This window comes from Sus scrofa, chromosome 1 (genome assembly GCF_000003025.6).
Source record: "Sus scrofa isolate TJ Tabasco breed Duroc chromosome 1, Sscrofa11.1, whole genome shotgun sequence".
Taxonomy (NCBI): domain Eukaryota; kingdom Metazoa; phylum Chordata; class Mammalia; order Artiodactyla; family Suidae; genus Sus; species Sus scrofa.
The window spans coordinates 187398239-187411416 of record NC_010443.5 but is presented as its reverse complement, the minus strand read 5'-3'; the positions used below and the strand labels follow the sequence as shown (position 1 = coordinate 187411416).

The window sequence follows — 13178 nt, the reverse complement described above, 5'->3', positions numbered from 1 at the left end:
AAGGCATTAAAAAAGAGTATATAACAACTATAAACAGTTAAAATGGCACTGGAGAATATTCAGTCTTGTTTGAGTCACTAAATCTGCCATTCAGAGCAACATCATGAAATAAATAATGGATTGACTCATCCTTATTTTACCTGGTTTAGCAGAGAGCTCAGATTCAGGTAGACTGAGAATATCTACTTCCTTGATATCCTTTCTTGGTATGGAATAACTGATTACAGAGAAGAATAAATAGAAGAGAAACAAACCACTATTAAGTAAAAATTATCCCTTAAACAGTCCATTGTTAACACATAGGGAATATAAATCTCAGAATCAAAATTATTTTACCTATAACTTGTTTTTAAAAGACCATGTATAGGAGTTCCCGTTGTGGCTCAGTGGTTAACAAACCTGACAGGTATCCAGGAGGACCCAGGTTCGATCCCTGGCTTCACTCAGTGGGTTAAAGATCCAGTGTTGCCGTGAGCTGTGGTGCAGGTAGAAGATGAGGCTCAGATCCTGTGTTACTATGGCTGTGGTGTAGGCCAGAGGCTAGAGCTCCGATTCGAGCCCCACCCTGGAAACCTCCACATACCTCGGATGTGGCCCGAAAAAGACAAAAAAAAAAAAAAAAGACCATGTATATCCTAAAGGGCAAGAGGTAATATAGGCAAAGCCAATATCTTAATTCTAAGGATTCGCATACTCACAGTACACTAATTTGAGAGTCTCACATTTACAACATTTCAATTTATGTAACCCTCTTAGACACAGTATGCGGTAGTTTATATCAGCATGATGTTTCCCTTACAGTGTCTATGTTGATCTTTCATATTTCTCAAACTTAATATTCAGCTTAATAAAAAGAAAAGTTTAATAAATTGTAATATTAAAATGTTTTTAGCACTGTAAGATCTGTCATAGTATCAAACTTTTCACAAAGAATTACAACTCAATAAGTATATAATTTTACATTGTTTTTTATTTATTTTATTTTTTATTTTTTTGTCTTTTTGCCATTTCTTGGGCTGCTCCCGCGGCATATGGAAGTTCCCAGGCTTGAATCGGAACTGCAGCCACTGGCCTATGCCAGAGCCACAGCAACGCAGGATCCAAGCCGTGTCTGCAATCTACACCACAGCTCATGGCAATGCCGGATCCTCAACCCACTGAGCAAGGCCAGGGATTGAACCCACAACCTCATGGTTCCTAGTCGGATTCGTTAACCACTGAGCCACAACGGGAACTCCCAGTTTTACACTGTTTTTAAAGCAAAGTTGAAGTTATGGAAAATTTCTAAAAATGTGACTTTTAATCAAAATAAGTCAAAATAATTATTCTAATAATATAAAATTATATTAAATTTCATATTCCATAATATGAAATAGTACCCATGATTAAAATACAGAATTCTTACTTTTTTTTTTTTGTCTCTTTTTGCCTTTTCTGGGGCCACTACCACGGCATAAGGAGCTTTCCAGGCTGGGGTTCTAAGTGGAGCTGTAGCCACCGGCCTATGCCAGAGCCACAGCAATTCGGGATCCAAGCCGCGTCTGCAACCTACACCACAGCTCACGGCAATGCCAGATCCTTAACCCACTGAGCAAAGCCAGGGATCCAATCCACAACCTCACAGTTCCTAGTCAGATTCATTAACCGCTATGCCACAAGGGGAACTCCAGAATTCTTACAATTAAAGAGAAAATCAATACTATGCTTTATTAAAAAACACTTTTTATTTAAATATTATTCTCACATATTGTTGTTCAGTTTTTGTTTTGTTGTGTTTTTGGTTGCCGCACCCATAGCACGTGGAAGTTCCCAGGCCAGGGAATGAACCAATGTCACAGTCGCATCCTACACCTCAGCTGCGGCAAGACCAGATCCTTAACCTGCTGCGGCCTGTTGTTCAATTTTTATGTAAAAACATTCAGGAGTTCCTGCTGTGGTACAGAGGGCTAAAAAATCCAACTTCAGCTGCTTAGAGGCTCAAAGTTTGATCCCTGGCCTGGTATAGTAGGTTCGAAGAACTGAGGTTGTCACAGCTGTGGTTCGGATTCAACCCCTGACCCAGGAACTTCCATAGGCCATGGGTGTGGCCTTAAAACAAATAAAAAACCACCACAAACCCCAGTTATTTTGGAGTTCCCACTGTGGCACAATGGGATCTGCCGGGTCTCTGGAGCACTGGGACACAGGTTCAATCCCCAGCCTGGCACAGTGGGTTAAGGATCTGGTGTTGCTGCAGCTTCAGCATAGGTAACAATTGCAGCTCAGATACGGTCCCTGGCCCAGGAACTCCATATTGCTGTGGGGTGGCCCAAAAAGGAAAAAAAAAACAAAAAAAAAAACTTTCACTGATGTGGTACTTTACAAAAAGTCAAAACATACCAGGTAATAACAACTTCTCAATTCATGAAGTGATTAAACTTTTAAAAATAAAATCTTGATAACAAGAGTCTATCATTGTGATGACATTTTTTTCTCCCAATGTAATACTACTAAGTGATTCATTACTCACAATTTAGAATCAATAAATGACCGAATTAAACACTGGTCTTTTTTCACTGTGATATCATCATTACAGCTGGGAGATACTACCTGAAATATAAAATAAGAACAGATTGATCACTATTTTCTCTGCTCAAAGAAAGAATATATTTTTAAAATAATAATTCTGGATCCTTTAACTTCTTAGAAGGATTACATTTGACAAGAAATAGGTTTCACTGTCAATAGCTTCCATCATTAATGAATTACTTATAAAAGATCATCTTATAATTTTTCTTTAGTATATTGGTTTTCCAGATATTTCACTTATCCAGTTATTAGATTATAAAATGAATAATCAATTAAACATAAATTATGTTACCACTTTTAAAATATTAGGATTTAGTCTAAGCTAAACAGTAATACATTTGCTATGAAAAAATAAAATGTATAACCTATAATGAAAATATGGCATATAATAATTTTTTTAAATATACTTGAATCAGGATCTATTTTGAAATATGGCTATTTGTTTAAAATAAGCACTAAGTTCCCATTCTTACCAAGGCAGATACAAATTTTAGTAATTTAAAAAAATGAGAGAAAATCTGACTAAGGAACTTTTTAAATTTTTAACTTTTTTTTAAAATGATTTTTATTTTTTCCATTATAGTTGGTTTACAGTGTTCTGTCAATTTTCTACTGTACAGCAAAGTGACCCAGGCACATACACATGTACATTCTTTTTCTAACATTATCCTCCATCATGCTCCATCATAAGTGACTAGCTATAGTTCCCAGTGCTGTATGTCAGGATAAATTTTTTAACTTTTAAAAAATAAATGTCTTAACATTAGTAACTAATGAACCTTTGGATATATTCTTTTTTTTTCTTTTTTAAAATTTATTTTTTGTTAAAGTACAGTTGATTTACAACGTTGTGCCAATTTCTGTTGTACAGCAAAGTGACTCAGTCGAACATAAATATGTATATATGTTTTTAATATTCTTTTCCATCATGGCCTATCCCTGGGGACAGGATAGAGTACCCTGTGCTATACAGTAGGACCTTACTGTTTATTCAAAAAATCATGGAACACTTCACAAATTTGCATGTCATTCTTGAGCAGGGGCCATGCTAACCTTCTCTGTGTTGTTTCATTTTTCATTTATGTGCTGCTGAAGCAAGCACTGTACATTCTTTAAAGAATCTAGTAATTTTTAAAAAATTAAAGTCTATTAATCAACTGCTGAACTGCACCTGCTCAACATTAGCTCCTCCTTGGTAATCTAGAACAACACACAAAACCACGCAACGATGCAAGTGTTCTCTGCCCACACTGAGCAAGACAGTAGCAATGAATGATGTTGTGCTGAGCCCTGAAATGTGGCCAGTGCAACTGAGAGATTGAATTTGTAATTCTATTTAACAGTAACTAGGTTACAATTTAAACTTAAATGGCCACACAGTGCTCTTGGCTATCATATTTAACAGCATATGTCTGGACAATTAAAAATTCTTGGCAGTCATATCAGCTGTCTTAACATCAGATGGCAATAAATATTTGTCTGTTTGTTAGGTGCTGATATTTATTAGATTAATAATATAGCTGCATCTGCCCGCAAGGAACTAACATTGTAATGGGGGGTAAACACAAAAAAATATACAAAAAGAATGTAACAGAGGATAATTACAGTGATATCACTAGGCATATGATAAAATAAAAACACCTAGGAGGAAGATTTAATCTGACCTAGGGAAGGAAAATGTGTGGCAGCAAAGGCTTAAGTTTTAAAGGATGACTAGGCACAATCCAAGGCTTAACCACCTCACTGTGAACACTCTGATGTCCTCCAAATTGTTTATCATCTCACTCCTTCCAACAACAATTCACGCACCACAACTGCCTCATTAACATTCCTACACTTGCAGCTCAAATAATGTCACTCCTCTGCAAAATTCTATGCAGAATTATGTCCAAATTTGTTTTAACAAAATGTAGTCTTTTATACACACATGTGTATGGATTATGTGCTACTTTGACTCAATGTCACATTCTCCCATCAAAACAGCAAATTACTCTCAGGAAAAAAAATCTACATAAAACATTAACTGAAGAATCAAAATGGTGATAGTAGTACAACATTGTGAATTTACTCAATTGTACACTTAAAAATGGTTGAAATTTACATTTTATGTTACATACATTTTACTGCATTAAAAAAATACTGACAAAATTAGAATTTAAGATCTATGTCAACCATGTATATCTATTGTTACTTTTAGAGGTAAAAGGGAACTTTCTGTGCCAGTTTTATTGAGGTATGATTGACAAATAAAACTGTATATATTTAAGGTGTATATCTGATGTCTTGATATATACATTGTGAAATAATTACCATAATCAAACTATTTAACACACCCATCACCTCACTAAAAATAACAGTTAACATTTTTGAGTATGTGTATGGTGAGAATACTTAAGATCTACTTTTATAAGTTCAAATTTTTTTATTTTTTTGTTTTAGAACCACACTTGTGGCATATGGAGGTTCCCAAGCTAGAAGTCCAATCAGAGCTGTAGCTGTTTGCCTACAACACAACCACAGCAATGCCAGATCCAAGCCACGTCTGCAGCCTACATCACAGCTCATGGCAACCTTAACACACTGAGCAGGGCCATCCCTCATAGATACTTAGGTTCGTTACTGCTGAGCCACAGTAGGAACTCCAGTTCAATTTTTTTCAGATTCCACATTTAAGTGAGATCATGTTAGTATTTGTCTTTTTAGTTCTGGCTTATATCACTCGACATAATGTCATCCAGATTCAAACATGTTGTCACAAATGACAAGATTTTCTTCTTTTTTAAAGCCAAGTAATAATATCTACACACATGTATATATACATGGAATATTATGTAGAATACATATATATGTGTATATCTCATATTTTCTTTTTCCTTCTTTTAATTCAATGAATTTTATCATATTTACAGTTGTACAACCATCACCACAACCTAATTTCAGAACATTTCCATCCCAAACCCCCAATCTGCCCTCGCTGTCCCCCAGCTGTCCACTTTGGTAACTAAGTTTTCAAAGTCTGTGACTCTGTTTCTGTTCTGCAAATAAGCTGATTTGTATCCCTTTTTTAGATTCCACATGTAAGTGGCATCATATGTTTATCTTTCACTATCTAACTTTGCTTAGTATGATAATTTCTAGGTCCATCCCTATTGCTGCAAATGCCATTATTTCATTCTTTTTCATGACTGAGTAGCATTCCACTGTATTTATGTACCACATAGTCTTTAGCCACTCCTCTGTCCCAGTGGACATTTAGGTTGCTTCCATGTTTTGGCTATTTTAATATAGTGCTGCAATGAACACTGGGGTACATGTATCTTTTCGAGTCATGGTTTTCTCCAGATAGATGCCCTGGAGTGGACTGCTGTATCATATGGTACCAAATTCTTTAGATGGAATTTTATAGACCATTCTGCCCTAGATTCAAATTATCTTCTGATTACACCCCTACTAAAATCTAATATGGATTCCCAGAGCACATAGTTCATGAACAAACGCCTTGCTTTTCTGCTATTACTTACTGTATTTCCTCTAAGAAATTCCTCTAGTGAAGCTCTGCTTAAACTTTAAATCCTTCAAGGCTCAGCTCAAAAGCACCAATTTCATGGAAGCTTTTTGTTGGATTTCCTTTAAATATATGTAATGTCTCAGGACAAGATATCTTAATATTGAATATATACTATTTTATAGTATAGTTACTTGGATTATTCTCTGCATTACACTAAAAAAAAAAGCATCAAATGTAAGATTGATTCTTACATTGACTTTCACTTGCTCATCTTTTATTTTATCACCTGGGAAATGATAAACCCATTGAGTAAATAGAGGAATTTATTATTTTTAGATCTCTTGGCAAATTATCACCTGAGTATTCTGAATCCAACCAAGTTACCTGTCAGCCTGAACAACTGAAAAGTTCAGAGGATTTTTCAGACTTTTCCCATGTAAAGTAAATCTACTATATAAGAACTGAGTCATGTATTTATATGCACCCTAGAAAGCTTAAAAAAAAATAGCCTCAGTTCTTTAAAGGAGTCTAATCTAATTTGGGACACATTTTGTGCCAATAGCATTATTAGAGATACAAGTGATATCAAAGCTCAGAGAAGGGACATACTTTTGCTAGGTAGGGGAGACTGCAGAAAAGGTAACACTGGAGCAGAACCTGAAGAGGAAAGTCAGAGGATAGGAGTATGAAGATAGGTATTACTGATGCCTCTCATGAAGTAATTCTCTTGCCCATCCTGTCTCATTCCTTCCTCAAGCAAGCAAAGATGAGTTTTCTCTACGAGCCTATCCAAGATTTGCCATTTCTAAAGCCTAGGTGTATGCTAGGTATATGCTATTTAGTTCCCTAATCCTCTTTGTCCTATTTCAGGGTCAACACCAAAAGTTTTTAAATAACTATATATTTAATTACTACATCATCTTGTAGATGTGTATAGCCAACTTCTTGAGAGCAATATACTGGAAGTCTCATCCTTTTGTTTCTCCATTTTAGCCAGGGATCAGAGCTGAACTGCAGTTGCGACCTAAGCCCCAGCTGTGGCAACGCCAGATTCCCAACCCACTATGCTGGACCAGGGATCAAATACACATCCCAGCATTCCCAAGAGGCCACTGATCCTGTTGCGCCACAGTGGGAACTCCACTTCTTTCTCTTCTAAGGAGCTCAGAACAAAGCTGAACTCACCGCAGTCCTCAGTAACTACTAACTGATTTAAGGGGTAAAGAATTGGAGGAGTGAAGTGTCTTAAACAGGAGCAGTTAATAAAGAGCCTAGGTAGAGAGCTTACACTGAAAATGGGAAACAAACTAAGAATAAGGGATGGCCTACATGTCCATCTAAGGAATGACTAATTGATGCCTTAGGCAGAGGCAGTACAGGGTTTTTTTTTTGTGAATGAGACTATTGTAATTAAATCAGTATTTTACAATTTATCGATGAAAGTTACTCCTAGAAAACTAGTTTGAATTTAGTAAAGAAAGCATTCAGGAATCAAGTCAAGGAAAGTTGGAGGTAGTTACTAAAAATCAGGTGTGACGTGGAAATGGGAATAGAGTAAAAAGGGACCAGTGGGCAAGATCTGAAGGAAAAAACTGAAAGATCCCCAAAATACTTGGTTACAGAGAATTTAAAAAAGGAAATAAAAGACAGTAAAGTTTGTGGGACCTGGGTGGCAGTGATCAATTTTGCAATAAAGTCCAAACTAAATTTGTGTAACACTTTCAAAACATTTTAAATGCTTTACGAAAATCCATGTTAAACAAATATTTTACATAAACTCTGCCAAGAAACCTTACTTACCAAAGCAGGATACCATTCAGTCTTCTCAGATGAAGATACCACACTTACAACTTTTCCTAATAATTCATCGTTGAGACGTCGCTTATCCTCATCTTCCTCTTCACTACTTTCTTCTTCTTTTTCATCTTCATTACTAAAAGTTAGAACAATTTTATCATGATTTTTGATACAGTCAGAGTGGTGTGAATTCAATGTGTACAAATCAATCTCTTATATGCATTACCCCAGAGTAGTAGCCTCTTCATTCATACTGAAAGTGAAGACATGGATACTTCCCTAGCCCCACAGAAGCAATCCTGAGCTGTCCATGGTAACTCTGAGTTCATGTCACCAGATCAAAGAGGATCTGGATTTAGACTCTCATGCCAACCACCAGCTGGGACAAAAAAGCTTTATCACCATATTTACTGTGCCAAATACATTTTAAGAGATTGCCCTTTTACTTTACGTATGCCAGATGCCAGATGATACAACTCTAATTTTCCTAACAGGTTATGAAAAGATCTCATAAAACGTATCAGAAGGCCTATGCAGATAACCTACCTGGGTAACTAAACAACTGGACAAACTCACAGTGAGTAAAAAGTTTACCAAACAACTCATCTGTACTCTTCGAAAATATCAATGTCATGAAAAGACAGAAAAAAGGCTGCGGAACTTTTCTAGATTAAGCGAAACTTAAGAACCACATAAACTAAATGCAATGAATGATTTTGGATTGAATCTTGGAATTGGGGAATAGTATAAAGGCTTTTACTGGGAATACTGACAAAATGGGAAATACAGACTATTAGGTAATAGCATTCTATCAATGTTAACTGTTCTGAATTTGATAACCATACTTTGGTTACATAAGACAATGCTTCAGTTATTACAGAAACAATTTAGGGGTAAAAGGTCATGATGCTTGCAACTTCCTCTAAAATGGCTAAGCCAATTAAAATTATTATTAAGGAGTTCCCGTGGTGGCGCAGTGGTTAACGAATCCGACTAGGAACCATGAGGTTGCGGGTTCGGTCCCTGCCCTTGCTCAGTGGGTTAACGATCCGGCGTTGCCGTGAGCTGTGGTGTAGGTTGCAGACGCAGCTCGGATCCAGCGTTGCTGTGGCTCTGGCGTAGGCCGGCGGCTACAGCTCCGATTGGACCCCTAGCCTGGGAACCTCCATATGCCGCGGGAGCGGCCCAAAGAAATAGCAAAAAGACCAAAAAAAATAAAATTATTATTAACTTAAAATAATTATATATAACATATACATATATTTATAAATATATAGAAAGAGAGGAAATAGTAAAGTAAATGTGGCAAAAAAATTTAACAATTTAGTGGCTCCAGATGATGACTGTATGAAAGTTTATTGTATACCACAATTTTAAAATTTGAAATATATTTGAAATAAAATAGAAAAACCATCATATCAATTAAGGAATTTGGCAAAGTAACTCAAAACAAAAACAGCCTTTTTAAAAAAGGGGCTATGAGGAGTTCTCTTGTGGCGCAGTGTTAAGGATCTGGTGTTGTCACCATAGTTGCTTGGGTCACGACTGGGGCAGGGTTCATCCTTGGTCAGGGAATTTCCACATGCCATGGGTGTGGCCAAAAAAAGGGGATGGGTATGTGTGTGATAATTATTCTTATTACTCTGTCCAAGAACTAAGAACAGGGGAGTTCCCGTCGTGGTGCAGTGGTTAACAAATCCAACTAGGAACCATGAGGTTGCAGGTTCAATCCCTGGCCTTGCTCACTGGGTTAAGGATCTGACGTTGCCATGAGCTGTGGTGTAGGTCGCAGACACGGCTCGGATCCTGCATTGCTGTGGCTGTGGCGTAGGCCGGCGGCTGCAGCTCCAATTGGACCCCTAGCCTAGGAACCTCCACATGCCGTGGGAGCGGCCCTAGAAAAGGCAAAAAAAAAAAAAAAAAAAAAAAAGGAACAGAGTCTGCTCAGGGCAACATGTCTAAAACAAGGATACAAGATGCTATGGAAAAGCTACCCAAACAAATTTAGCCACCCTCGAAAAACCATTTGTTGAATGTTTTAATAACTGCACTGTCACTGCATATGAAAGCACTCACACAGGCAGCGAGGAGGACCTCCTTCCTCTGTTTGTCTTCTTTGCAATTACTGGAGTTCCAAAATGCTCTGGATTTGTTAATGGAAGCTGGTCAAGTGTCTGAACAAGAAACAGACAAATGAAATCACTTTTTGCCTCTACCTTAGTAGCTGCTATTCAACTCAAAAAGTCCCTCCGTGTCACTGTACCTCGCTCTCGGCAAAATGCCGCTCTCCTTTTAGGCAAAGTGAGGTGCGTCTCAGTGTTCGCTCATCACCATCATCAAACACTGCAATAAGCATAAGACATCAGAGAATGTATGCACATTAAATAAAATTTAACTGCACAAAATACTATTATGGCTATTTATCTGGGGCTTAAGAATGATTATTTGTTAGCTATGGTTTAAGACCTTTTAAAATACACACACTACATTTTTCATTCTGTAGATACTGAACACACACAGGTTAATGGCTGACCCCGACTGCATGTCTCCATTCACTTTTTCAGTTTCTACCACTACATAACCACCATCTTAAACCATCAGCAACCTCGTCCAAGCATAGATATTATATTACCTTTAATCCTAGAAGAATGAGCAAACACCTGGTTAAAAAAAAAAGTATTATGGGTTTTTCCACAAAAAGATATCAGTGGAGTATCTCTAACATTCAGAAACTGATTTCTGAAAATGCTGCTGGCTTATTCTACTGCTATTTGCATGATAACCTACTATAACAGAAGCACTGGTTGCCAAATTCTAAAGTTTCTTTTGCTAGAAGAGGATGCAAGCTTAGAAATAAAAGCTGAAACAAGGAAAGACCAGAAAGATGAACATTTTTCTAATTCTAAAATATTAAGTCATAATTGCACAGAGGCTTTCTCAAGTTTTTATTTCTACTACATGAAAAAGAAATCACACTATTTGGGAACTATGTGTAAGTATTTCAAAGAAATGGAGGTAAGGAATTAAACATTTTATCACTAACGCTCTCCATGTATCTAGTTATAAATATTATTTTGATAATGTTATAGGTTTAAGTTTTCAGAAATGTACTCTGATCTTAACATCTAACATTTACAAAGAAAATGTTGTCAGAAGATACCTGATGCCCAGAATAAAATAAGACAGAATTTCTACCTCAGATACTTAAAATGTATATATACATCGGCAAATGACTGTATGTATTATGGAAAAAAAATTTGCATGGGAAAGCATAGACACAAAGATGATTATTATGTTAAGATTTAATCCCAATTTTTATCATTTTCGGTGTCTTTCCATTCTAATGTGAAGAAAGGAAAATTTTACATTACTTTAATACTATCTTAGAATCTTTACATTGTTATCTACATAATTACAATCCTGAATTTTTTTTTTCTTTTGTCTTTTTAGGGCCGCGCCCTTGGCATATGAAGGTTCCCAGGCTAGGGGTCCAATCAGAGCTGTTGCCACTAGCCTATGCCAGAGCCACAGCAACACCACAGCTCGTGGCAACGTGAGATCTTTAACCCACTTAGCGAGGCCAGGGATCGAAGCCGCAACCTAATGGTTCCTAGTTGGACTTGTTTCCACTTCGCCACAACAGGAACGCCTGAATTTTTTTTTTTTTTTAAATGGGTTATTTTATTAGCAAACACTTTGCCTTCAAATCATAAACTTTTTTTCTTTTTCTTTTGGCCCCTCCACAGCATATAGAGTTCCGAGGGCAGGGATCAGATCTGAGCCACAGCTGCAACCTATGCCACAGCTGCACTGTTCCAGGCCACAGAGATGGAACCTGCGTCCCAGCACTTCAGAGACACCACTGATCCCACTGTGCCACAGGGGGAACTCCAAACTTGGATTTTTCATACTAGACACTTAATTATGTAAGAGCACTCAACTTCATTTTTTTTTTCTATTTATGGCCTCACCTTTGGCAAATGGACATTCCAGGCCTAAACCACAGCCACGGCAACACCAGATCTGAGCCACACCTGAAACCTACACTGCAGCTTGCAGCAGCCAGATCCTTAACCCACTGATTGAGGCCAGAGGTTGAGCCAGCATCCTCAGAGTCAATGTTGGGTCCTTCACACACTGAGTCACAACAGGAACTCCAACTTCTTCAATATTTATCAGTCAGTTCTTTCTCCTAGGCTAAAAGTACCTAATTTAAGTTCTTTTACATGCAGGAGACAATGCAGAGAAAATTAAAGACTCTTGAAGCATATAGTTTAAAGAACCATAATGAGGAAGTTCCCTTGTGGCACAGTGGGTTAAGGATCTGGGGCAGGTTCAATCCCTGGCCCAGGGACTTCTATATGCCACAGGTGCTGCCAAAAAATTAATAAAGAACCATAAAGATTCCACAAAATCAGCTCCATTAATACATTGTCAGTGATGCAGAAATTAATGGCCACCTACAGACTCAATAACAAGATAAAACACAACATTCTCCAACAATTATATCATTAATCTACACTTGATTAACAGTTCTCTAAACACCTGTATCAAAATAAAGATTCAGGAGTTCCCATTGTGGCCGCAGTGGAAACAAATCCGACTATGAGTTGAGGGTTCAATCCCTAGCCTCGCTCCAGCGGGTTAAGGATCTGGCGTTGCAGTGAGCTATGGCGTAGGTCATAGACGTGGCTCAGATCCTGCTTTGCTGTGGCTGTGGTGTAGGCCAGCAGCTGTAGCTCTGATTAGACCCCTAGCCTAGGAACCTCCATATGCCGCAGGTACAACTCTAAAAACAAAAAAGACAAAACAGGGAGTTCCCGTCGTGGCGCAGTGGTTAACGAATCCAACTAGGAACCATGAGGTTGCGGGTTCGGTCCCTGCCCTTGCTCAGTGGGTTAACGATCCGGCGTTGCCGTGAGCTGTGGTGTAGATCGCAGACACGGCTCGGATCCCGCGTTGCTGTGGCTCTGGTGTAGGCCGGTGGCTACAGCTCCGATGAGACCCCTAGCCTGGGAACCTCCATATGCCGTGGGAGCGGCCCAAGAAATAGCAAAAAAAAAAAAAAAAAAAAAAGACAAAACAAAAAAATGACTCACACAGTGTCAAGTACGATAAAACACTGTTTTTTAAAAAAATTCAAAATCATGAAATTATCATACCAAACAAAATAATTACTCTTATTATTAATGTCCATGAGTATGCTCAAGAAACAAATCCTGAAAGTTCCAATTTTCCTTGATACCGACAATACCAAAGATGGTGACAGTGGACATACACATATGTACTCACATACAGTACATTT

General features: G+C 37.7%; 1 protein-coding gene across 4 annotated transcripts in view; it reads right to left on the bottom strand.

Moving 5' to 3' along the window:
* The window catches only part of ARID4A (AT-rich interaction domain 4A), a 67235-nt gene that overhangs the window by 41142 nt on the left and 12915 nt on the right, over positions 1 to 13178 (bottom strand). For 3 of the 4 annotated variants that reach the window (XM_005659998.3, XM_005660000.3, XM_021088206.1), the window contains 5 exons: positions 10137 to 10216; positions 9950 to 10047; positions 7877 to 8009; positions 2510 to 2589; positions 141 to 217 (listed from right to left, as the gene is read on the bottom strand). In XM_005659998.3, coding sequence (XP_005660055.1) covers positions 141 to 217; positions 2510 to 2589; positions 7877 to 8009; positions 9950 to 10047; positions 10137 to 10216 — 468 coding nt within the window. Of the gene's footprint in view, positions 1 to 140; positions 218 to 2509; positions 2590 to 7872; positions 8010 to 9949; positions 10048 to 10136; positions 10217 to 13178 lie in introns of all 4 variants that reach the window. The other variant, NM_001244179.1, reaches the window with a different exon arrangement.